This window comes from Pygocentrus nattereri, chromosome 28 (genome assembly GCF_015220715.1).
Source record: "Pygocentrus nattereri isolate fPygNat1 chromosome 28, fPygNat1.pri, whole genome shotgun sequence".
NCBI classification, from domain to species: domain Eukaryota; kingdom Metazoa; phylum Chordata; class Actinopteri; order Characiformes; family Serrasalmidae; genus Pygocentrus; species Pygocentrus nattereri.
The window spans coordinates 10,440,271-10,467,810 of NC_051238.1; the positions used below are offsets into that span (position 1 = coordinate 10,440,271).

General features: G+C 39.2%; 2 protein-coding genes across 2 annotated transcripts in view; one reads left to right on the plus strand and one right to left on the minus strand.

Moving 5' to 3' along the window:
* Positions 1–17,721, minus strand: LOC108414549 (serine/threonine kinase-like domain-containing protein STKLD1). Its single transcript, XM_017687427.2, has 19 exons — positions 17,647–17,721; positions 17,242–17,328; positions 17,118–17,162; positions 16,893–16,967; positions 16,682–16,786; positions 14,887–14,957; positions 14,332–14,447; positions 11,532–11,647; positions 10,653–10,786; positions 9,139–9,269; positions 8,260–8,337; positions 8,016–8,132; positions 7,773–7,913; positions 7,379–7,507; positions 6,106–6,240; positions 5,695–5,823; positions 5,151–5,288; positions 425–504; positions 1–318 (listed from the first exon to the last, which is right to left on the minus strand). The coding sequence occupies exons 1-19, from the start codon at positions 17,659–17,661 to the stop codon at positions 199–201; spliced, it is 1,962 nt and encodes a 653-aa protein (XP_017542916.2). The 5' UTR covers positions 17,662–17,721; the 3' UTR covers positions 1–198.
* Positions 15,037–27,540, plus strand: part of slc2a6 (solute carrier family 2 member 6) — a 22,233-nt gene continuing 9,729 nt past the window's right edge. Inside the window, exons 1-5 of the mRNA XM_037535618.1 lie at positions 15,037–15,110; positions 23,754–23,889; positions 24,919–25,072; positions 25,190–25,396; positions 26,631–26,730. Coding sequence (XP_037391515.1) covers positions 23,831–23,889; positions 24,919–25,072; positions 25,190–25,396; positions 26,631–26,730 — 520 coding nt within the window. The 5' untranslated portion in view covers positions 15,037–15,110; positions 23,754–23,830. The remainder of the gene's footprint in view (positions 15,111–23,753; positions 23,890–24,918; positions 25,073–25,189; positions 25,397–26,630; positions 26,731–27,540) is intronic.

Sequence of the window (27,540 nt, forward strand, 5' to 3'; positions counted from 1 at the left end):
ACACGGTTGTTACAAAAGGTTCTTTTTCAGACTCTTTGAAATGTATAAACAGTCAAAACAGCTGTGATGTGACAGTAACACCGAATACAAAATTTCAGTAGGAATGTAAAAATAGCTTTAATATCTCAGCCGATAATTGCTAGTCTCTCACATAAGGTCTTTCGCTGGGCAGGCGTATGTTGTGCTATTCCAGCAGCGCTATGTCGACACATGAGTTCTGAATGGATTCTGAAAGGACGTGTTATTTTTCACTGCGGGCTCTGGGTTGTTAAGGCTCATCACATTTGACAGGGTCTCCTGTGCCAACAGGGCGATGTCCTAAGAGGAAAAGAAGAGTTACTTATAGTCAAATCACATCCAAGAGTTGTCTAACTGTCAAAATAACATGAACCATAATGCATTATAAAATAAGTTCTTTACGAACCGTAGTGGACTCAAATTGTTTCACTATATGCTCCAGTTCCTCCTGGACACTTTCAGCAAGGAGCTCAGGAGCCACAGCATCTGAGATCCATGACAAAAATAGCAATACCAGCAGTTAAAAATAAACAGAACGGTTTACAAGGAAGCATTGAAGGTCATATTTAATGTACTTTTGGTGTCTTTACCTCATGCTTTACTCTAAGTACAACGTAGGCAGGTCACAATCATGAAACTATAGCCGATGATTAATTGCCCTACAAACAGCTGTGATTAATAATTTGAACTAAATTAGGTTCTCTAAAGGTGTTACTAACACACATCAAATAAACAGGTATTACTCAGCGCCGCCCTCTAAAGGTGTTACTAACACACATCAAATAAACAGGTATTACTCAGCGCCGCCCTCTAAAGGTGTTACTAACACACATCAAATAAACAGGTATTACTCAGCGCCGCCCTCTAAAGGTGTTACTAACACACATCAAATAAACAGGTATTACTCAGCGCCGCCCTCTAAAGGTGTTACTAACACACATCAAATAAACAGGTATTACTCAGCGCCGCGCTCTAAAGGTGTTACTAACACACATCAAATAAACAGGTAGTACTCAGCGCCGCCCTCTAAAGGTGTTACTAACACACATCAAATAAACAGATATTACTCAGCGCCGCCCTCTAAAGGCGTTACTAACACACATCAAATAAACAGATATTACTCAGCGCCGCCCTCTAAAGGTGTTACTAACACACATCAAATAAACAGGTATTACTCAGCGCCGCCCTCTAAAGGTGCTACTAACACACATCAAATAAACAGGTATCACTCAGCGCCGCCCTCTAAAGGTGCTACTAACACACATCAAATAAACAGATATTACTCAGCGCCGCCCTCTAAAGGTTTTACTAACACACATCAAATAAACAGGTATTACTCAGCGCCGCCCTCTAAAGGTGTTACTAACACACATCAAATAAACAGGTATTACTCAGCGCCGCCCTCTAAAGGTGTTACTAACAAACATCAAATAAACAGATATTACTCAGCGCCGCCCTCTAAAGGTGCTACTAACACACATCAAATAAACAGATATTACTCAGCGCCGCCCTCTAAAGGTGTTACTAACACACATCAAATAAACAGATATTACTCAGCGCCGCCCTCTAAAGGTGTTACTAACACACATCAAATAAACAGATATTACTCAGCGCCGCCCTCTAAAGGTGCTACTAACACACATCAAATAAACAGATATTACTCAGCGCCGCCCTCTAACGGTGTCACTAACACACATCAAATAAACAGATATTACTCAGCGCCGCCCTCTAAAGGTGCTACTAACACACATCAAATAAACAGATATTACTCAGCGCCGCCCTCTAAAGGCGCTACTAACACACATCAAATAAACAGATATTACTCAGCGCCGCCCTCTAAAGGCGCTACTAACACACATCAAATAAACAGATATTACTCAGCGCCGCCCTCTAAAGGTGTCACTAACACACATCAAATAAACAGGTATTACTCAGCGCCGCCCTCTAAAGGTGTCACTAACACACATCAAATAAACAGGTATTACTCAGCGCCGCCCTCTAAAGGTGCTACTAACACACATCAAATAAACAGATATTACTCAGTGTCGCCCTCTAAAGGTGCTACTAACACACATCAAATAAACAGATATTACTCAGCGTCGCCCTCTAAAGGCGTTACTAACACGCATCAAATAAACAGATATTACTCAGCGCCGCCCTCTAAAGGTGTTACTAACACGCATCAAATAAACAGATATTACTCAGCGCCGCCCTCTAAAGACGTTAATAACACACATCAAATAAACAGATATTACTCAGCGTCGCCCTCTAAAGGCGTTACTAACACACATCAAATAAACAGGTATTACTCAACGCCGCCCTCTAAAGGCGTTACTAACACACATCAAATAAACAGATATTACTCAGCGCCGCCCTCTAAAGACGTTAATAACACACATCAAATAAACAGATATTACTCAGCGTCGCCCTCTAAAGGCGTTACTAACACGCATCAAATAAACAGATATTACTCAGCGCCGCCCTCTAAAGGCGTTACTAACACACATCAAATAAACAGGTATTACTCAACGCCGCCCTCTAAAGGCGTTACTAACACGCATCAAATAAACAGATATTACTCAGCGCCGCCCTCTAAAGGCGTTACTAACACGCATCAAATAAACAGATATTACTCAGCGCCGCCCTCTAAAGGCGTTACTAACACGCATCAAATTAACAGATATTACTCAGCGCCGCCCTCTAAAGGCGTTACTAACACGCATCAAATAAACAGATATTACTCAGCGCCGCCCTCTAAAGGTGTTACTAACACGCATCAAATAAACAGATATTACTCAGCGCCGCCCTCTAAAGGTGTTACTAACACGCATCAAATAAACAGATATTACTCAGCGCCGCCCTCTAAAGGTGTTACTAACACGCATCAAATAAACAGGTATTACTCAGCGTCGCCCTCTAAAGGTGTTACTAACACGCATCAAATAAACAGATATTACTCAGCGCCGCCCTCTAAAGGCGTTACTAACACACATCAAATAAACAGGTATTACTCAGCGCCGCCCTCTAAAGGTGCTACTAACACGCATCAAATAAACAGATATTACTCAGCGCCGCCCTCTAAAGGTGTTACTAACACGCATCAAATAAACAGATATTACTCAGCGCCGCCCTCTAAAGGTGCTACTAACACGCATCAAATAAACAGATATTACTCAGCGCCGCCCTCTAAAGGCGTTACTAACACACATCAAATAAACAGGTATTACTCAGCGCCGCCCTCTAAAGGTGCTACTAACACACATCAAATAAACAGATATTACTCAGCGCCGCCCTCTAAAGGTGCTACTAACACACATCAAATAAACAGGTATTACTCAGCGCCGCCCTCTAAAGGCGTTACTAACACACATCAAATAAACAGGTATTACTCAGCGCCGCCCTCTAAAGGCGTTACTAACACACATCAAATAAACAGATATTACTCAGCGCCGCCCTCTAAAGGCGTTACTAACACACATCAAATAAACAGATATTACTCAGCGCCGCCCTCTAAAGGCGTTACTAACACACATCAAATAAACAGGTATTACTCAGCGCCGCCCTCTAAAGGCGTTACTAACACACATCAAATAAACAGGTATTACTCAGCGCCGCCCTCTAAAGGTGTTACTAACACACATCAAATAAACAGATATTACTCAGCGCCGCCCTCTAAAGGCGTTACTAACACACATCAAATAAACAGATATTACTCAGCGCCGCCCTCTAAAGGCGCTACTAACACACATCAAATAAACAGGTATTACTCAGCGTCGCCCTCTAAAGGTGTTACTAACACACATCAAATAAACAGGTATCACTCAGCGCCGCCCTCTAAAGGTGTTACTAACACACATCAAATAAACAGATATTACTCAGCGCCGTCCTCTAAAGGTGTTACTAACACACATCAAATAAACAGATATTACTCAGCGCCGCCCTCTAAAGGTGTCACTAACACACATCAAATAAACAGATATTACTCAGCGCCGCCCTCTAAAGGTGTTACTAACACACATCAAATAAACAGATATCACTCAGCGCCGCCCTCTTAAGGTTTACTATCCATCCATCCATCCATCCATCCATCCATCCATCCATCCATCCATCCACATCCATCCACATCCAAGCACATGCACACAATTTGTTTCATTTCAATTAAATAGTTGAGATGTAAACAAAGTCACAGAGAGTGGTTTGATGTGAAAGGTTTCCTTGTACAGAAACTTTCCAACTTTATTTACAATGGTGGTGATGGGAACCAGAGGTTGAAAGGGCTACAACACAAATATAGCCATGTTAGCTTTTCAGTAAACGTTTAAATTTGTGTTTTCTTTTGGGACTTTTTTTCCCTTACAATGCCCTGCACCTCTCCAGCAAGAATGCACACATTGAACATGTGTTTTAGGCCAAAATCATACCACAAACAGATGGTAAAACAATGTCTCAGTCATCAGGCAGCATATTCATAATCATATTATGTAATGGCCTTCTGTAAGGTAGCTTTCAGAGGCATTAAACTCTTCAGATGTCTGGTTCCTATCACCACCACTGTGAATAATTCAGGTTTCTCCAGGTTTCCCTTTAGTAATTTTGATCAGGTGATAATGTAGTAACTTTAACAGGCCTAGTACAATGTACACAAAAATGTGTTTATCCTAAGCATCAGAGAAAATGAAAGAGGAAAACACAATGTTTCCTATACTTTTCAACAACAGTCCTACAGTAGCATTAAAACCACAGCTCTCTGTATTAAAAAATAACACAGAGGGTATAAAAGAACCAGTGTTGGTTACCTAAACAACCCTTTTTGTAAATAATATATTGCTGTCCAAAGAAAAACATGCCTCCATTTTTTTATTCTACATCGTTTGAACACAGAAGCTGCCCTTTACATTGTGTAAAATTTTTTACGACGAATGGCCCAATTGAAATGGTCCAAAGCTGTTCGGAATAAAATGAACTTGCACTGAAAGTACAGAATGTAAAGTTGGAGATATTTATTTATTTATTTTCTGACAGAGGCGACACGCATGTGTAAAGATTAAAGGACCTATTAGAGAGACGTATTACCTTTTCTATCCAAACTAAGAATCATTTGAGATTTTTTTTAAGAGTGTTCTTGCGTTCACCTTGTTGGACCAGCTGATTCAGAAGGTGGCAGAAGTTCTCTGTGACCAGTCGGTCATCCGGATGGTGCCCTCGTGCTGTCAGGATCAAAGAAACACCACTCTCCCCATTTGGAGTGAGAAGTCGGAGAGCAGCCTTCTCTGATGTGGACAAATGGGGAGAAAGCCTTGAGGTGTACTAGTCTGCAATATGTGTATTTTGCTCAGACTGCACTGGGTGAAAAGTCATTAGGTCATACCCTAGAGCATTATATCACAGGAAGGTGGGTAATTTGACAAAATTTAATGTATAATTATAAATTACATCACAGGAACATATTGTGGATGTTAGCAGTACTCAAAGAATACTGACCCACTGAAGAGTGAGCATAATTAGTCATGTTTAAGTAGATTTATTGCTGTGCAGTGTGTAAAACTGTAATAGTTTTTTAATGCAATACTACTGGTTCTTTTTTGTCTTACTAAACCTGAACAAGAAGCGTTTTTGAACTGAGCATTTGTCAGTGGTACTTGGTAACTGCATAGATTTACATGCTTTATTTCTCACCTGAGCATTTGACCAGGGTGACCATGACAATAAACACATGTTTCACTATCCCAGAATGGTTAGGGTGGATTCTGAGCGCATTTATCAAGAGGAGTGTGGCGTTTTCAACATCCTTCTCCTCAAATAGACCTACAACATTAATGAAAGCAAAAAGTAAGTGAAAGTAAATACTGTAAGTGAAAGCAAAAGTAAATACTGTAAGTGAAAGCAAAAGTAAATGTTGCTTCAAGTGTATCTATATTTCTATTAATAGCTCCTACTTTCACTCTTTTAAAAAGCACCACTAAGGGCTCCTTTATGTTTTTTTGTATATAAAATCTGCCCCATATGTTGTAGATATGCAGTAAAAAAGTAGAAAAACAGGGACATCTGTGTGTCTTGGGTTTGTACTATTAAACTGGAGTATCTTACCGTGCATGGTCAGGGACTGTAGCGCAGCACACAAGCACTCTGTCACAACTGCATCCTGCAGGTGCATCTCTCCCACACTGCACACTGTCTCAGCTGCACTAGTCATTGATTCTACACTAGCCGTGTAGGGAATACCTACATGAGTAATTCAGGAGAAAAAAAAAATGATCATGACTTTGTGGCACCAAACATTTTGGTTAGGGTTGCACAGTCGAAAATGTCTAAGAGTGGAAGCGACCAAGATCAGAACCAGCCAAGCCATCACACCAGTGTTTGCTGTCTGAAACTTCTTTAGTGTTGCACTGGAGCTATGAAACTAATGGAGCTAACATGTAATGGAGGCCTATAGCCACCAGGGTAGCATTGTGCAAACTGCATGTTGACATCATCATCCATTCGTCTAAGACCAGAACAAGTTGTTTAGACTCAATTAGGCTTGTCTATGCCAAGTAATTGGAGAGAAAGAAACTAATGATCATGATGTAAAACTGTGTCACCAAACCTTTGGTTACGTCAGCACAATCGCAATCAAGCAAGATCAGAATTGACCAAGACTGGAATCGGCAGGGTTTTACTCCAAACCAGCAATCAGCCAATTTATTTATTATTTATATCTTTGGCCTGTGGTGTAATTTTATGATGCCGTTAACGAGAATAAGGTAAGTTGCATTTGAATGCTGCTGCTACACCTGTACCAAAATGTTGTACCATAATTACACGACTTATTGTGCTAAACAGCTTAAATATCAAGACGCCTCTTACTTTCTATGTGACACTTTATTGCATTCATGTGTTTTGAATAGGCAATTGAATATCCATTTGAAGATGTAAAACAAATCCATTCAGCTCATGAAATAGCAAATAATGGGCCTCATTCACCAATATATTTCTTAATCTTTATTTTGTTCTTGAGAAAGGTCCTAAGAAAAAGTCTATGTCAAATTCCTGATGTGTTCTTAAACCAAAGAATTGTTTGCACCTTTTCTGCTCTTGAGTGCATGTAGATTTTCTTCTTACCTAAGAACAAATCCCAATAAGAAACATTGGTGAATGTCAGAATCTTTGTGAAAACTGCATTCATGGGTTTTGAAAGGTTGGCGAATGAGGCCCAATGTTATTTATGTTGCCACTTTGGCCATTAGAAAGTTAGAAAGTGTTTGTTCATTTAACCCACACAATGTGAGCTTTTGAGTAGAAAAAAATCTAGAATCAGCTATAAATATTCCTCATCGGTGCATGCCCAGTTTTGGTTACAAGCTGTTATTATACTTACCATTCGCAAGTAAATTCCACAGGAATCTGCAGGAGGGGATGACAATATCCTTCTTCTGTGGGTTGGCTCTCAGTGTTTTCAGTACTTCCTGTGCACAGCCTAGTTTCACAATCGAATCACAGGCCTTCCCTAGAAATGAACAAGCACATCAAATTCAGAACACGGCTTTAGCTTACAGAATTACACATCACAGAATATATCAAGTACACTATACAAATTATTCCATTAAAAAAGATTTTTTTTATTTTAAGATTAACCAGGCTATTATTGTTCTGTTAACTTGCCATAAAAATTTCAATGAATCCAAAACTTTGAGGCAGCCAGGTGATGAGATACATGAGAAAACAGAACATATTGGAGTGGAGGAATACAGAGTAAGAGCTCAGGTCCACACCATTCTTTGAGACGAGGAAGAGTACTTGAAACGCATTAACCAGGAGATCTACATGCTTGGAATGATTCTGTACAGCCTTGAGAAGATGGGAGATGACATCTTCGCCATATAAGCTGGAGTTCTCAATGCTAGTATGTTCTCCTAAAAAGCAGTTTAGACAAACATATGATCAAACAGAACTTCGTAGAACATTAAGACTTTAAGGAAAGTATTTTGATGGCTCCTATACTTCTGCTGACTGACCTGCAGTTAGAAGTTGTTGAAGGACCTGGCATGACTTCAGCTGAACACAAGCTGATCCAGTATGGCTCATCATAGCTGACGTCACAGCCTCCACCACGTCACTGACCCTCTCCAAGGCTATTATACACACACTTTTAATATAAGTCTGTCAATTCTCCATCTGTGGCAAATGCCACTCATAACTTTCCAAAACTTTCCAAGTTCCAACCACAAATAACATGAATAACAAACAAGCAGTTAGTACCATTTTTATCCTTCTTCAGTAGATATGATAAAACAGAAAGCTGGACATCTTCTATATCTGTATAGGTCATCATGAACTCTATAAAACAGAACAAAACAGGGGGAAAAACTAAATACTGAATATCAACAAATAATAAATGAAATAAGAAGATTCAGCAAAGAATAAATTAAACTTAAAGAGCTGATTCATTTTCTCCTGACCCCAAATGTAGTTGATCAATCAAGACATGTTTACTGTATAAAGTTAATTTCTTCAGCTTTGCACTAGAATTATGAGGCAAATATAGCTACTTTGTTAGCCACTTTAAAGGGCAGTCATAGGCTGGAGGTTAGGGAACTGGCCCTGTGACCAAAAGGTCTCCAGTTTGATCCCCAGAATACATGACAGCACTTGTTCAAGGACACCCGGCTGCCCCTAGTGTGTGTGCTCACTAGTGTGTATGTAGTGTTTCACTTAAGGGATGGGTTAAATGTGGAGGTGAAGTTTGCCCGTTGTGGGACTAATAAGGGTTTCTTAATCTTAACACTGTTCTTCAATGGTCAGGACCCCCACAAGACCACACAGCATGTATTATTTTCAAGGCGGAATGTTATTGAGTTAGTTTGTAGTGTTAGTGTGTGTAACATGGTGGTGGTGTGTTTGTGTGTGTGTTGAGCTGGTACAAGTGGATCAGGCACAACAGTGCTGCTGTGTTTAAACACCTCAGTCTCACTGCTGGACTGAGAATAGTCCACCAACTAAAAACATCCAACCAACAGCGCCTGTGGCCAATGATGAAGGACTAGAGGATGACCAACACATTTGTGATAAGAGGAAAACTGTGTACATTTGTGGCTGAATCACTTTAATAAGCATGCATCATAAGCTTGGGCTCCGTACCCAAGACACTATCAAACCCTTCATGGAATGGTGGTCCAGTGACCCCCCGAGGAAGAGTCTTCTTCATCGTATGCAGTGAAGAGCCACAGAGAATCAGACAGTCCTTCACAAAAGCTTCATTCACCAGCATCCTGTATTGGTGTGACCCACAAACTAATACTCATTATTTATTTCAACGTTCTTTGCCAAATAATGAAACTGTTCATAACGTTCACTGTAAATCAGGGGTGTCCAATCTTATCCACAAAGGGTCGGTGTGGCTGCAAGCTGGAGCTCACCTGATTCCACATGTCTAATCAGTTGTTCAACCTTCAAACAACTGATCGTGTGCAGTCCTGCTTTGCTGGAATGGAAACCTGCAGGCACACCAGCCCTTTGTTGATAATATCGGACACCCCTGCTCTAAATGTACAAAAGGGTGACTGAACTCAAAATACACGTTTCAGGTGAAAACGAATGAAATAAAAGATGTTAACTGAAACTTGTACGCCATGCGAAGCCTAATTCCTATACCTGTTCCTAACTAAGAGCAATACTCCTCTTAAAAGCTGTAGTTATTTTTTAGTCCTCAAGTCATGTATTTGTATTCATTTAACTAGAACAAGCTACAGTAGGGCTCCGTTTACATAATAAATCCTTTAAGCTTCTCTGTCGCTGTATCATTTGTCTTGCACATTTTTAAGTCGCCCTGGACAGGAATGCCTGCCACATGAACAAATGTTAATGTAAGTGTACATCCGAAACACTGGCACGGAGTGGATGGCTTGGATGATTGGATGGATCTGATTTATTTCAACAACAGTTTTAATAGTAAGCTCAAAGAACATTCGTCTGTTCTTCTGTTCCACTGAATGGGGATTTGTCTCAATTCAATTACATTATCCTGAGAACCTGACACTCACAGACATATGAGAAGAATAACAATTAGATTAAGAACAGGCTGTGCAACAGTCATTCCATTAGATGGCACCATAGCTCTGAGGCAGTGAGTTTCCAGCTTGTTCTCAAAAGCCTTGCTGTAGGCTGTTTTTCAAAAAATATCCAGGTTCTTACTAGTACACACCGGCACCCTGTATTGGTATGAACCACAAACTCATATGCACTGTTTATTTCAACTTTCTTCGCCAAATAATTAAAGTGATGTACAATAAAAATGTTCACTCCATGATGTACACTGTAAATGCATGTGCAAAGGGGGGCGTGCACTCATAATGCAAGTTTTATGTAAAAATGATGAGTTAAAAGTAAAAAAAACAAAAGGAAACTTGTGTCAGAAGCTTAATTGCAATCCAACCTAAGAACAACAATCCTCAACAGTCCTTACACAGACCCATTTATTAACTGCCCTGAAGGTTTTTTTCTATTCATTTAACTAGACCAAGCTATAGTATGGCTCCTTTTACATTAAGTTTCTCTGGGTCCTTTGCACCATTTGTCTTGTACATTTTCTAAGTCGCCGTTGATAAGAGTGTCTGCTACATGAATAAATGTATGCGTATGTTCACAACACTGACCAGACACTGGCTCTCTTTTTTGGACTGTGGCTGAACATCATGGTGAGCAGCTTGTGAAGGTCCTTGGACATGACACGGTCCAGGGGAATGAGGTCTTTCTTGATTAGAAACAGCTGGGACAGAGAGGCTTCCTCCTAAGATCACATAAACTATGAGTTATCTAAGATAGAATGATTGCAGTTGAACAGTTATTATTAGATACAGTACTGTGCAAAAGGGAGAGACCACCATTCATTATTTTAATTTCCCTGATAAAATGGCCATTAACTATTCAGGAAAAAAGAAAACATGTGTAAAATTACAACTAAATATATTTTTTTCAGTAATTAGTGTGTCCACTCTTTACCTTCATTACAGCTTCCACAACTTCTCTTCAGGACACTTGCTTTCAGTTTTTCAAAGGCATTGGCAGGGATATTTTTCCACACCTCCAAAGTTCAGTCTTCGTTTGTTGCGTTTTCTGCATTACATTTTTGAGTGCTCGGTCCATCAAGAGCTTCGTTGTATGATTTTCTTCTTTTTTGTCTATTTTCTTTTCTCATTAGCAGCTTCTTGACAGCTACACATCCTTTCAGACCCATAGTGCCTCATAATGGAAGGAAACACCTGTGGATTTTTTTTAGATCTCAAGCAACCTGGAGCTTGATTTTCTCTTTTATTTCAGTTTTGAACTCCAGGTTTGGAAAGTCCTTCTTTTGACTTCATTACAAGTGAATTATCTTACATGAAATCTTCTCATAAGAAATGGCTGCTTTGAATAGAAGCTAAGTATAAATGAAGGGTGGTCTCTGACCTTTGCACAGTACTGTATATTAACTAGCCAATAAAGTATTCTGATTCACAAGAGAAATATTTTGTGTGAGAGAGAAAGAAACACACATCAAACATGTGACACGTCAACACATCCAGGAGGACACAGCCGAGGGACCAAATATCAGACTTGTTACTCCACTGCAGCAGCCTCACACTCTCAGGAGCCATCCAGCACTTTGCGCCTGGAAGCAGATCGGATTGTAATTTTAATACATATTTCTACCACAGTTTTTAATAGTGAGCTCAAAGAACAATTGCTGTTCTTCTGAATAGGACTTTGTTTTGATTCAATTACATTATCCTGAGAGACTGACACACTCACAAACAAGGTTGAAGACAAGATGACTAATGATTCTGGCCATTAGATGGCGACAAAGGCAGGGAGTTTTAGGCTTGTTCTCAAAAGTCTGCACAGGTATTTACTAGAAGGGCTTCATCCGACAGGGTTTATATGTGTGTGTGTCTATATATATATATTTATTTATATATATTTCTGGGTTGCAGGGGGGAGCTGGAGCCTATCCCAACGGTCATTGGGTAGAAGGCAGGATACACCCTGGACAAGTTGCCAGTCCATCGTAGGACAAACAAATATATACATTCACACTCACACTGAGGGGCAATTTAGCATGTCCAACTGGCCTGTCTGCATGTTTTGGGACTGTGGGGGGAAACTGGAGCACCTGGAGGAAGCCCACACAGACACAAGGAGAACAACTCCACACAGAAAGGGAACCGAAAGCAGGCCCTACTTGCTGAGGCAATGGCGTTCCCCCCGGGCCACCGTGCTATCCACCGCGCCACCATGCCATCCATTAAATCTACCACTTTACTAAATTCAATTGACTACTGAATTCAATTTCACAAGCCTCACCCAGACATGATTACTGCCAGACCTCTAAACATAACTAGAGCCTGTCTGGCAATGTGAAGTAGGCTAGAAGGTCTCTAAAAGCAGCAGAGGATGCCACGTTCTAAAGAGAATCAAATACAGATGTAAAGCAAAGTCACTGAAATCTACCAGTCTGGATATGGTTGCAAAGCTATTGCTAAGGCTCTGGACTCCAGCAAACCACGGTGAAAGCCATTATCCACAAATGGAGAAAACCTGCGAGTCAAAGTCCTGACAGTAATGAATAAACTTCACTTGTCCAGATAACAGCCTGAGTCCCCTGAATTAAGAGAGTTTGGATTCTACAGCTGATATTACAGCCTCCCACCACTAAGTCCTCTGAATCCACCATCCCCTTTAAAAATATTGTACAATTTGACCAGTGCTTACTAGTAATGGGTTTTATACAAAAGTACACAGGGTTTTTCAGTTATTTTTGGTTCAATAGCACCCGAAGGACAAAAATCTGTCCAGTGGCTGGCTCTACGGCACAGTGGTGGAGGCCTAAGCAGAATTCCGATAGCAGGACAAAACCACCAACATTGCAGATAATTTTTTTTTCTGCCTAATTTAGTTGTTTCGAACTCGTGATCTCCTGATGATAGGGCCAACGCTTAGACAGTTGCTCCACTCGGGAGCCCTGTTGCAGATAATTTTTTAACTGCCATCACCTCTCCAGTACATGCTATTGAGCTCTGTTACAGTTCTATTACTTCCTAATACTTGCTAACGATATTTTCCCCAGAGCTGTGGCGCTCATTAACCCTGCACTTTAAATAGACCTTTGCAAACTCCTCCCTTTGCTGGGGCCCATCACATCACTCTGTACCACACCGTATCTTTATGTAACATGCTGTAAATAACAGTTAATAATATGTTTCATATGTACATATTTACATTATTCACCTCTTTTGCCTTCTTTCACACTGGGATGTGAAATAGCGTTTGCCTCCTCATTTCTTCTACTTACAGATCTTCATTTCATTTACTGAAGGAAAAAGCCATAAAACACCAACAGGCACAGTGTGAAAAAGTAATTGCCCCCTTAGCTACTCAATCAACCAATTCACCACGTTTAGGTGATGGCTGGGACCGAGTTTTTGTTATTATTATTGTTATTGAGTTATTGTACTGCACTCTGTATTGTAGCTTATTGTATTGTATTGTATCTTATTGTTATTGTATTGCTTTGAATGGCACAGAGTTCTGCGTTCAACTCTGGTTCTTTTTCTCTTGGTGTCTGCAGTGACATATTTGTTTCTAGCAGTTTCTGAGCTCAGGACTGTCTTTTTCTCTAAGCTATTGGTAACTAGCAAAGATTCTTTCTCTAGATAGACAAAGCACTTCTTGTAAGTCGCTCTGGATAAGAGCGTCTGCTAAATGCTGTAAATGTAAATGTAAATGTAAAGTAAACTGGACACACCAAGGCTTGATTACTGTCAGGCCTGTTGGAGCTAAACATTACATAGACAGACCATTTCCAGCAATGTGAAGTACACTTAAAGGTCATAACGAGCAGTACCTTATGCTGTGACTCAAAAGAAATTTCGGAAGAGAAACTTCCCAGAAGTGCCCGGTCTAGAAAGTTCCACAGCACAGCAACAACTTAACCAGGTAGTCACAAAAGAACCCAGAAAAAACATCTCAAGAACTACAGGTTGCAGTTGTTAGTGCTAAAGGTGGCATGGCCAGTTATTAAGTTTTAGGCAATTACTTTTTCAGACGGGTAATATACGTATCTTTTTTGCAGCACTGTATGGGATCAGCTCTTATTCTGTTTATTTTTTCCATTTATGTTATTCTTATTTCCCCTTAGCTTCTATATTGTTTTCTTTGAATGTTTGTAGTCCATGTACTTATCTGGTTTAATATGTTGTATGTCAAACATTTGTGCACTTACCAAGACAAATTACATCATATGTGTAACAAAGTCATTCTGATAAAAACACAAAGCCTGTATTTAAAACAACTTACTGTCTTTAATTCTTATTTGCAGCTTTGCTCGATCTCCTGTGACCGTTGCCGTTCCAAAATCACAGATGCGAAAGACTAAGCCATCTGTCATCAGAATGTTGGACGGCTTCAGATTTCTAAATCAGACACAAAGTGCAGCTTTCTCACCAAAATGTTTACCATAAGAGACAGACTAATACAGTGATGGCTTACATGTATATACACACTGGACACTTTATTGGAAACACTTGCTTTGTAGCTCCACCTTGCTGGGCTACAGTCAGAGACTGTCCTTCATCAGTGGTCAGACTCTGACCTGCTTGTTGCTGGATATTTATACTCCTAACCTAGCATAGACACCTCAGCAAGAACTCTGTGCCTGTCCTGTGGTCAGAAACTGACCAATTATGAATAGGATAAAGAATGGCTGCCAAATTGTGCAGCAACAAATGACCTACAGTCTGTAACTGTGCACCCACATGGTGGACTTACCTCATACAGTGGCTGAGTAGAAGTAAAAGGCAGGCAGCCAACTGCAGTATATAAGATTTATATTTAAAATTGAGGTATAAAAACCTGTGTAAAATGTTTCTGTTGTCTAGGTAGGCCAGTGCATCCACCATTTGCCCCAAGAACATGTGTATGACCTGCATGAGCAAGAGCATCCACACAGAATGGGATAATAGCAAGGAAAGAAAAAGAGAAGTCAACCAACCAGCCTCAAATGCCACATCTCTCACAATTCTATTCATAGAAACCCTGAGGTTAACGCACATGTGCAGTGCTCAAAGTTCAGGCTGGTAAGTCATTAGTTATAATTTGACAAGTAGAAACTGGGACTAGATCTACTTGGATCAGCATTACAGAGAAATGCCTAAACATTCTGGCCTTCCAGCGTATAATAAATACCAGATAGAAACATCTGTCCAATGCTAATCATTTTTTAAGCATTTATCTGTCAATACAGATATGATTCCAGTGCCAGCATGCGACCCTAACCGGTAGGGGACTTTAACATAACATGGAGGGTCTTCACACTCACACATCTCAGTCATGACATCGAAGTTTGGGAGGAGGATTCAGGCACAAGCTCAGGCTCAGGCTCGTCCTCCTTCCAATCAAACTTCCTATAAATTTCCATCTTTACATTTCATTTCCTGTAATTCCTGTTTTCATACCAAAACATCCCTCTTCCCTCTCTGTTCCTCTGTTCTATCTTTCAATCTTACCTCTGTTAATCAAGGGACTGCCCTTCTAGCTTAAAGCAGAACAACAACCATGCGTTCATGTGAACACTCCCAGTCAAAGAACGTTTTGTTGACTTTAAGTAAAATAAGTCTACAAACCCAAATATAACAATTTTTAGTAATGTTAGTGCACAATTTCTATCTATTTGCAGAGTTTAACATGTTGAAAAAATAAAATATTTAATACAGAATGTGCCATAATGTTTGCACAGGCCACCTTTCATTTTTTATATTTTTCCCAATTTGTTAAATTAAACAGTAACTGTCTGTTGAAATGTGCAGAGATGTGTTCTTTGTAAAGGATGTGTTCACTTATTTAGAAAATTAACAAAATTTTGCACACGACTGTAGGTCCAGGGTTGGAGGCATGGCTGATCTTACAAATGATTCTTTAAAACCATCAACTTTAAAGGGTCTTTGGCAATTCAAATGCAGCCAGAACCAGCACCAGTCCAATCCTGAGCTGAGCAACTGTGAACATCTGCATCCATGCTGCCAGAAAAATAAATCAATATGGGGCAAGAAATCTACATTAGATCTACAGCAGTGCTCCTCACAGCATTCAGTAGAGAATCAACAGGAGAGCCACATTTACAGCAAATTACGAAAGGTTTTAGGAAATCTGTCTAATTTATCTTCCCCACAGCACCTCCTTAAAATGCAGCCATTACAAAGTGATGCAAACCCTCAGTTTTAGTAGACGTGGCCTTTATTGTAGCACACGCATAGCAAGCAATGCAGCAGTGCACACAAAGTGCTGTTTTTTCCTGCATAAAACTTACAAACTAGTGGATTTAATGGGTCATGGTGATTAGTTGGTGGGGCACAACCCCACTAAAAGACCCTTGATGCTGGGCCTGAATGTGGTCTTCCATGGCCTCACTATAAAGAATCCCTGTAGCCACCAATTAATTCAGAACATCATACATTTTTCAGAGTTGTACAGTTGTAGACTTGACTCATGGATGCAGGTTTCAAGGAGGACGTTACTACACAGAGAACTCTGTGCAGTACAGTAAGTTGTGACTGTGAGTTTGGGTAAGAATAGCCACGTGTGGCCACATATCATTTGTGAACACACAACCACCTTTAACACTTCCATCTGTCTGAGATATACACCAAACCTTGTTCTTGAACCTCTCCTTTTGCTCCCTGTGGGAAGCAATGACTGCTTTGAGGCTTGAAATGCAGGGACAGTCCATCACCATTGAAAGCATGACAGATGACATCTGTAATGACACATTTTCATCAAATGATAACAGGCCAATTATTTACCAAAACATAAACAAAATGACAAAAGCTTGCATTTCTATGAATTAATTCAGAGCATCATACACTTTTGTCCCAAGATATGAATAGCTCTCTGTATCTGACGATGTTGGGGTGATTCACATTTATCAGACACAAAGCCTAGGGAGAGAGCACACAGTTGAGGCCGATTACAAATCAAAGCGACAAAAACAAAACAATATAATTCGTCACAAAATCTGATGGTGTTATCCCCATGATTTGAGAGTTAAAAGGGAACGCTGGTGGATTTGCAATTAGATGGGTCCACACCTCCCGCAGGGCTTGATTGGCTCTGCTTTCATCCAAACACTCCACCTAAAAAAGAAAAACGCGGCTTTAGAAAGGACACTTATCTTGCTGTGAATACTAATACGTCTAAAGAGTTATTCAGTACCTTTTTCAGTGTGTGTTCCAACCCAGAATCCTTGTCTTTCACAAACAGGATCATACCATAGGACCCAGGGCACATAGTGTCTACGACCTGTAAACAGATGGAGTGGACAGAGTGAATTATGTGGATGTAGAAATCATTATTTCATGATCTGTGTAGTGCTGAGAACAGATACAGCCACGGATAGGTTTGCCCCGTGCACAAGCCACGTTAGCTAGGTAGTTATCTCTGTTAGTTATCTCTAATAGTTATCTCTAATAGTTATCTTACACCAGCCATACTTGTGGGCTAGCACTGTTCATTCACTACACTAATTACAATAATAAGACAAAAACACACTCTTTTATAGTTAGTTACGAGTTATCTGTGACAAATAGATAATGTAGTGGCTAAAAATGTTAATATTACCAGATAATGTTCCATATTGTGTAACCTCAGGCTACTGACCCCGTCCTTCGGGGATCTTCCAAGACGTTGTGTTTTGAAATGCTAGGAAACGTCAAACAGGCGTGATTTGTTTTCCCGCCCGTATTCTGACAAGTCCCGCCTTCTGCGCTCGGATTGGTTAGTCAGTACCGCTTCCTGCGCTGAGATTGGCTGGAATTTCACACACAAAGGCAAGCCGCCGTTTGGATACCGCTTTGTAGCGAACCTCATCTCAGAGGGGCGGTATTTTGTCGGAATACGGGTAGGTAAAAAAAAAAAAAAACTCAGCTTCTCTTCAGGCACGTCAATTCTGGAAATCGAGGAGTTGACTCCAGGATAACGAAATCTGGGGACGGAAAGCGACGGAGTCGATCACAAGCAATTCAGCTAAATAAAAGCCACACTGTTATTTGACGTCGTTTATCTCAGCAGAGCAACTCTGAGAGCTAACTGCACGTTAGCTAAAGTAGCTAGTGAATTAACTTATCTGATGTAGGTTACTGTGAAATGGAAGGCTAAGTAACAACAATGACTGCCACAGGCTGCCTACATGATGTACATTTATTTTGTGTATTTCCAGATTAATCGCAGTCTGAGTATCTAAACCAGGATTAATCACAGTCTGAGTATCTAAACCAGGATTAATCGCAGTCTGAGTATCTAAACAAGGATTAATCACAGTCTGGGGATCTAAACCAGGATTAATCACAGTCTGAGGATCTAAACCAGGATTAATCACAGTCTGAGTATCTAAACCTGGATTAATCACAGTCTGAGTATCTAAACCTGGATTAATCACAGTCTGAGGATCTAAACCAGGATTAATCACAGTCTGAGTATCTAAACCAGGATTAATCGCAGTCTGAGTATCTAAACCCAGATTAATCACAGCCTGATGATCTAAACCCAGACTAATGAAAGTCTGACTATCTGAACCTGAAGTACTTACAGTCTGAGTATCTAAACTTGGATTAATAACAGTCTAACTATGTAAAACTGGATTAATCACAGTCTGAGTATCTAAACTTGGATTAATAACAGTATATGTAAAACTGGATTAATCACAGTCTGAGTATCTAAACCAGGATTAATAACAGTTTGACTATGTAAACCTGGATTAATCACAGTCTGATTATCTAAACTTGGATTAATAACATTTTGACTATGTAAAACTGGATTAATCACAGTCTGAGTATCTAAACCTGGATTAATAACAGTTTAACTATGTAAACCTGGATTAATCACAGTCTGATTATCTAAACTTGGATTAATAACATTTTGACTATGTAAAACTGGATTAATCACAGTCTGATTATCTAAACTTGGATTAATAACATTTTGACTATGTAAAACTGGATTAATCACAGTCTGAGTATCTAAACCTGGATTAATAACAGTTTAACTATGTAAACCTGGATTAATCACAGTCTGATTATCTAAACTTGGATTAATAACATTTTGACTATGTAAAACTGGATTAATCACAGTCTGAGTATCTAAACCTGGATTAATAACAGTCTAACTATGTAAACCTGGATTAATCACAGTCTGATTATCTAAACTTGGATTAATAACAGTTTAACGATGTAAACCTGGATTAATCACAGTCTGATTATCTAAACTTGGATTAATAACAGTTTTACTATGTAAAACTGGATTAATCACAGTCTGAGTATCTAAACCTGGATTAATAACATTTTGACTATGCAAACCTGGATTAAGCCCAGTCTGATTATCTAAACTTGGATTAATAACAGTTGGACTATGTAAACCTATCTAAACCAGGATTAATCACAGTCTGAGTATCTAAACCAGGATTAATCACAGTCTGAGTATCTAAACCAGGATTAATCGCAGTCTGAGTATCTAAACAAGGATTAATCACAGTCTGGGGATCTAAACCAGGATTAATCACAGTCTGAGGATCTAAACCAGGATTAATCACAGTCTGAGTATCTAAACCTGGATTAATCACAGTCTGAGGATCTAAACCAGGATTAATCACAGTCTGGGGATCTAAACTAGGATTAATCACAGTCTGAGTATCTAAACCAGGATTAATCGCAGTCTGAGTATCTAAACCAGGATTAATCGCAGTCTGAGTATCTAAACCAGGATTAATCGCAGTCTGAGTATCTAAACCAGGATTAATCACAGTCTGGGGATCTAAACCCGGATTAATCGCAGTCTGAGTATCTAAACCCGGATTAATCACAGTCTGAGTATCTCAACCCGGATTAATCACAGTCTGAGGATCTAAACCAGGATTAATCACAGTCTGAGGATCTAAACCAGGATTAATCGCAGTCTGAGTATCTAAACCAGGATTAATCACAGTCTGAGGATCTAAACTAGGATTAATCGCAGTCTGAGTATCTAAACCAGGATTAATCACAGTCTGGTGATCTAAACCAGGATTAATCACAGTCTGAGGATCTAAACCAGGATTAATCGCAGTCTGAGTATCTAAACCAGGATTAATCACAGTCTGAGTATCTAAACCAGGATTAATCGCAGTCTGAGTATCTAAACAAGGATTAATCACAGTCTGGGGATCTAAACCAGGATTAATCACAGTCTGAGGATCTAAACCAGGATTAATCACAGTCTGAGTATCTAAACCTGGATTAATCACAGTCTGAGTATCTAAACCTGGATTAATCACAGTCTGAGGATCTAAACCAGGATTAATCACAGTCTGAGTATCTAAACCAGGATTAATCGCAGTCTGAGTATCTAAACCCAGATTAATCACAGCCTGATGATCTAAACCCAGACTAATGAAAGTCTGACTATCTGAAACTGAAGTACTTACAGTCTGAGTATCTAAACTTGGATTAATAACAGTCTAACTATGTAAAACTGGATTAATCACAGTCTGAGTATCTAAACTTGGATTAATAACAGTTTATGTAAAACTGGATTAATCACAGTCTGAGTATCTAAACCAGGATTAATAACAGTTTGACTATGTAAACCTGGATTAATCACAGTCTGATTATCTAAACTTGGATTAATAACATTTTGACTATGTAAAACTGGATTAATCACAGTCTGAGTATCTAAACCTGGATTAATAACAGTTTAACTATGTAAACCTGGATTAATCACAGTCTGATTATCTAAACTTGGATTAATAACATTTTGACTATGTAAAACTGGATTAATCACAGTCTGAGTATCTAAACCTGGATTAATAACAGTCTAACTATGTAAACCTGGATTAATCACAGTCTGATTATCTAAACTTGGATTAATAACAGTTTAACGATGTAAACCTGGATTAATCACAGTCTGATTATCTAAACTTGGATTAATAACAGTTTTACTATGTAAAACTGGATTAATCACAGTCTGAGTATCTAAACCTGGATTAATAACATTTTGACTATGTAAACCTGGATTAATCCCAGTCTGATTATCTAAACTTGGATTAATAACAGTTGGACTATGTAAACCTATCTAAACCAGGCTTAATTACAGCCTGAGTACTTAAACCTGGATTAATCACAGCCTCCCTATTTAAATGCAGATGGTATAACATTGGCATAAAATTGAAAAAGAAAAAAACACCATGAAAAAGAACACACATCTTTTTTATCTGTCTTCTCTTTTTCTTTTGTTTTTCTTCTCCAGACAATTAACACGTTTCTATTTCCCCTCACTCAGACATCTTAGGCAGCATAATGGTACAGTAATAAGTGAAGTTAAAGGAGTTATTGGTACAGTAATAAGTGAAGTTAAAGGAGTTATTGGGGGCAGGGGGACTGGCTGCCCTGGGGCTTTAAGCAGCTGTTTATCGCTTATTATGGCACCAGTGCTGGGCTCCTTAAATCCTGCGCAGATCAGCTGTGTGAAATAGTTGGACACATGTTCAACATGAGCCTGAAGCTGGGATGAGTACCACAACTGCGGGAAACATCTTGTGTGGTACTGGCGCCGAAGATGCAGTATCCAAGTGATTAACAGCTACAGGCCTGTGGCACTGACGTTGCACCTGATGGAGACACTAGAGAGGCTGGTCCTTGTCTATCTCTGCCCTCTGGTGAGATCATCTATGGACCCATTTCTATTCGCCCTCCAAACTGGCATCGAAGAGGATGACGCCATCTTTTACCTCCTACGCAGACCTCTTTCTCACCTGGAAGCCTGGAATCACTGTGAGAATCATGTTCTTTGATTTCTCCAGGGCTTTTAACTCCATACAGCCTGGACTACTGAGGGGTGGACCACCACCTGTTAAACTGGATCCTGGACTACCTCTTCGACTGACCACAGTATGTGAGGGCATGGGACTTTGTGTCTGACAGGGCCCTGCAGGGAACAGTCCTGGCACTGTTCCTTTTCACGCTGTACACTGCAGATTTCATGTACAGCTCACAAAACTGTCATCTACAGAAGTTCTTCTTCAAGAGTACAGAGAACTGACCCAGAACTTTGTGGACTCATGTCTGCGGAACTGCCTCCTGATGAACGCAGGGAAGACTAAAGAGATGGTGGTGGGTTTCTGCAGGCACAGTCACCTCCCTCCACCAGTGAACATCCAGGGAATGGACATTATCTGGGTTTTCACCTCAAGAATAGACTGGACCGGTCATAACATTAATGCACTTCACAGGAAAGGCCAAAGCAGACTCTACCTGCTTAGGAGACTGAGGTCGTTTGGAGTGCGGGGGTCACTCCTGAGGGACTTTTTTTTGACACTGTGGTGGCATCAGCCATTTTTTATGGAGTTCTAAGGTAGAAGCATCTCAACTGCAGACAGGAAGAGACTAGACAAACTCATTAAGAGGGCCAGCTCTGTCCTGGGGAGTCCCCCTAGTCTCTACTCTTATTACTATGCACGGCCACTTTGTTTATACGTCCATATATACTGCATATTGCACTGTCACTTCGTTTATACATCTATACACATTGCATATTGCACTGCTACTTGTTTATGCACCCATACATATTGCACAACTGTTAATGTATGTTATCGTTTATAGTGCATTGTCACATGGCTCATTTACACTTGTATTATAGTTATATTATTTTACTTTCTTAATTTGTACTGCACAATATATTATAATTTATATTATACTCTACCTATCTATCTAGACCCAGTGCAGGTGGTGGGAGATAGGCGGATGTTAGCTAAGCTAGCCAACATGCTAGAGAACAACTCCCACCCCAGACATGACACTCAGTGACAGGCCGCTTCAACCTTTGTGAAAGCACTCAAATTCTGACACATTCGTCTCCATGTGCAATATAATCAATACTCCATGTACAGTGTTCCAATCAATACTCCATGTACAGTTAGTATTGTATATATTGTCTATACAGTAATAAATAACAAGCTGCAAAAACAGTACCTTGATTGCTAATTCTCTTCCTGATACTTCTTTTTTGAATGTCTTTCTACCCCTTTGCTACTGTAACACTGGGAATTTCCCGGCTGTGGGACTAATAAAGGATTATCTTACCTCATCTTAGATAGATCTGGCACTGCTTATGGGATGGATTCCCAGCCCTATAGCCCATACAGAGTTTTAGTTAGAGAATATGTAGTGTTTTACTTAGCCTTTAGTCTATGGCTTTCTCAGTAGTTAGTTACCTGTTATTTCAGAATAGTTATATATAAATTTCTCATTCCATTAACGCTAGTCTTTTTACTTTCTGATCGCAATCTTACTGAACAGTGAAAATCCAAAAAAGGTTTTGTGTTACACTGGTGGAAAACACTTCCAAGAGGTGAGTCAAAGTTAGTGAGGGCATGTTTAAAGAGAACTGAAATGAGATCCCACTTGCTCAGTCTTATGCCCTGCACCTGCCTCATGTCTGCATTCTACACACTGCACATGCTTTATTTATCTACCTGTAGTGCATTTTTTAATCCAACCACTCCTAACTATGGATTAAATGTATTATATTGAAAGTACGTTTGGAGTACAGGCACCTTCAGGACTATTGTGACTATTGCATTACATGGATTGCATAACTTGACATGACACTACAATGCAGGCCTACGTTAGGCGAGAGCACCACTGAGTTCCCAGAAAGGTTTGGCATTTACTAGCTTCCTCAATTCTTTGTGTCTTCTCCAGCCTCCTGGGTGAAAAAACCCAAGATAGCCAATAAAGGACCTGTTTTTCTGAAGCTGTCAGTCAGTGAGTGAGAAGCGATGGTGACAGAACAGAGCGAAACAACTCCACTGCTTATCAATCAGCCAAAACAAACAAGGTGACTCTTTTTTTAAATAAGTGGTTTATTCTTGACTTTTTTGTAGATAAATTTTGCGATTTTTCACATTAGCTAATTTATCTTTGTATTTCTCTTATTTATAGCTACAACCTTGTGTTCCTTTGTGGGAGCTAAGTTAAAGGAGAATTAAAAAAAATATATGTTATTTAATTGTTGACATGTAAACTAATTCTTGTCATGCTTTGATGCTTTGAGATGTGAACAAAGTCATGCTTTGATGTCAAATAATTTTGAGAAATTATTTGAGAAAGTTTCAGACTCAGATTTCTTTACAGTGATTGTGATAGAAACCAGGGGTTGCACTGTCTATATAAATATTTATATATACACAGGTATTTGTGTGTATATTATACATATATACATACTGTGCGAAAGTCTTAGGCACCCAAGACACATTTTCAAAATCTATTTATTTGTGTAGTTTGTGTTTATTTGCTGAGAAAAGTGTTAATATTTGAATAAACAAAATGTATAGAATATTTATATAAATAGGGTTAGGGTTAGGAAGCCCAGTCTTATATGAGGTTAAAAAGTGCTTCATATGAAAAATATGGACCCAAGAAATTCTTGTTACTTTTTATTGTTTTTCTGTTTATTTGAATTATGAATATGACTTTAATCTAATGTATATTGTGATAAACTTACTGCTGAGGTGAATTGTTAACAAATTTGCTTAGATGCCTAAAACTTTCACACAGTACTGTACAGTAGCTTTTTTATTCACTTTCCAAAATGACCAGTGAATGTTGCTAATGTTAAGATCATGAATCAATGTCTCAAGCGTCAGGCAGCATATTTGTGACCAGGGAGCTTTTAGAGGCATTGAACTTCACCACCACTGTAAACACATTTTACTTGGTAATTCATTTCTCACCGAACCTTAGTGAATGACTGTTTACATCATAACCATTTAATTATGCCAAATTTTGGAAAATTGGTGGACTTCCCCTTCATGAATATACGTTTGTTCTTGAGGAACTGAAAGACTGTAAATCTGTGTTCTTCTAGAAATGGCTGGCTCTACCTCGCAGTGCTTTCAGCAGTTTTGGGCAACTTTAACTTCGGATTTTCTCTGGTGTATCCCTCACCGGTGATCCCCAAGCTTCAAAGTAGTGATAATCCACGTCTGCACATGGACACCCATCAGATTTCCTGGTTTGGTGTAAGAACAGTTTTTTGGGTTAAGAGCTTTAACCTGCAAGGAAGGAAATATAACATGTGTGCAGTCAGTGATGTTCCTCTTCTCTGTGCCACTTTTTTTCCCCTCTGTCTTCACCAGTCTATTTTCACACTCGGAGCTGCAGCAGGGGGTCTGAGCGCAATGTTGATGAACGACAGAACTGGACGAAAGCTGAGCATCATGTTATCTGCAGTGCCATCCACTGTAGGCTACCTTCTGATGGGTGCAGCGCAGAACATTTGGATGCTCCTCCTGGGCAGATTTCTCACCGGCTTTGCTGGTGGAATTACCGCCAGCTCCATTCCTGTAGGTCATCTCACATTTCCCTCTTTTCACCTAGTTAAACACTGAGAGAAGCACTCAAATTCTGACACAGACGGGGGGAGTAAACAAGCTGCTTTACTGTTCTGTTACAGAGATCAAGGAATTCTAGGATCCGTGATAGAAGAGTACACTGAATTATCATAGATTGAAATGTGTATCTAATTTGATATAAATCACATCTTGTCAACACAATTTTTTTCTTTTTCATTTCACTCAATTTTGGCAATAAATGTAATATATTAAAGGTAATATATTTTCTTCATGCACAAATTATGCACACATTTGAACCAAATACATTGAATGCTCACTTGTGTAGTTAAGTTGCTGGTTTGCACTACTGTGCAAAGGTCTTAGACGGCCAAGAAAATTGTTTAAAAGCTTAAAAATCTTAGCAGTAAGTGTGTTTTTTTCCTTGTAAAACACTATATAAAAATAAAATATATAAAAATAAACAAAAATGCAGTAAAATATAACATGATTTCATATTTTTGATTTTAAAAAAGTACTAATGTCTTGGTTAGAAGAATACATTTAGAAAAACACAGGTTTGGTTCCTGACTGCCTGCTGCACTCTATGGATTGTCACTGCATGAATTTGTAAAATCATATCAGCAACACACCTGATTTAATGAAAATTTAATTAGATAAACCAGATACATATTTATATTCATTCCTTTATAAGTGCTTTTGCTGAAATAGACACTTACTGTCCAGATGATAGCTTTATATCACTTGAAGGCCTAAAAGTACTCTATATGGGATCAGTGGACACAATCTAAACCCTCCTTTTAAGCAGTTACCAACTAACTGACTGCAATTCTAACTGACTGCAAAGATTTAGTAGTCAGTACTTTCTATAAATTACTCAATAACTACAATACACCATGAGAGTTATGTAGTTATAATATATACATATACAGGCTCTTAGGGGTTAAAGGGTTTTTAATATATTATGTTGTAGTCAACCAAAATACTAAATACTGAGTAACAGTAACATTCACTGCTTTTCTGATTTGGTTGTTTTTAAAGCACGTACACTTTCAAAGCTGAAAGCACTGATACATAGAGCCTTTTAAAAGGATAGTTTCTTATAGAACCATCCACATAGTGATGGAGACCTATGAAGACTGAAGGATACCTGTTCTTTGAGTGAAACCTTTATTTAGAAAGGCTTTTATTAGCAGTGACTTTCATCAGGTGTGTTTGAATGCTGCAGGTCTACGTATCTGAAATTTCACATCCTGGTGTGAGAGGTGCTCTGGGATCTTGCCCTCAGATCACAGCTGTCTTTGGAAGTCTGGCACTCTATGCTCTTGGTAAGATGTACACTTTTTTGTCTTCTGCTGAGTGCTAAAACTTCTTTTACACCATGTGAAGTGTCACCGGAAACTTGGGAGTTCATGGATTTGGTGGAAAGTAAAGGGTGCTAACAAAAAGCTACACGATCGACATTCTGTGATTTTACTGAGGCATAGAGTGAATTTATTGATGCATGAAAATCTGTTTCACAAAGGCACTTTACCGCTAAGATTTACCAAAGTGTCCAAATAATGCAGTAAGCTACAGGATGTTGTGGGTTACAGCGATTCTGCTGTGGTTAAGGGGTGTTGTTAGGCACAATCAATGTTCAATAAATGATTTGATTTACAATTATCAACAAATAATTCTTCTGCAAACCAATGCAGTTTGTTAACAGTGGTCTATGGTTACCAATGAACTATTACTGTTAGTGGTGTCAAATTTACTGCATTAATGTGTGAATAACGCATTAACATTGTAAATGATTAATGTAACATTTTTTTATGCTTTTATGCCAATTTGCCCAGTTTGACCCTTCAAACCAGCCATAGTAGTACAGGGTAAAGCCCTGCTGCTCTAGCGCTGTGTATTTCTGTGATCAAACCCATGATTACACCCCTCTTATTCAAATACAGCTTTTAAATTGCACGTTTCATTGAATAATAAAAAGGTTTTTTTTACAGCTTTAATGTTTAATGTTAATGTGCTTATCACTAAAGTAAATCATTTTCAATTCAAAAGTATCCTTTACAAGCAAAACACATAGCTAATGTAGGCAATATCAGTAATTCAGCAGACTATGCTGCACAGTATTTATAGGAGAACTA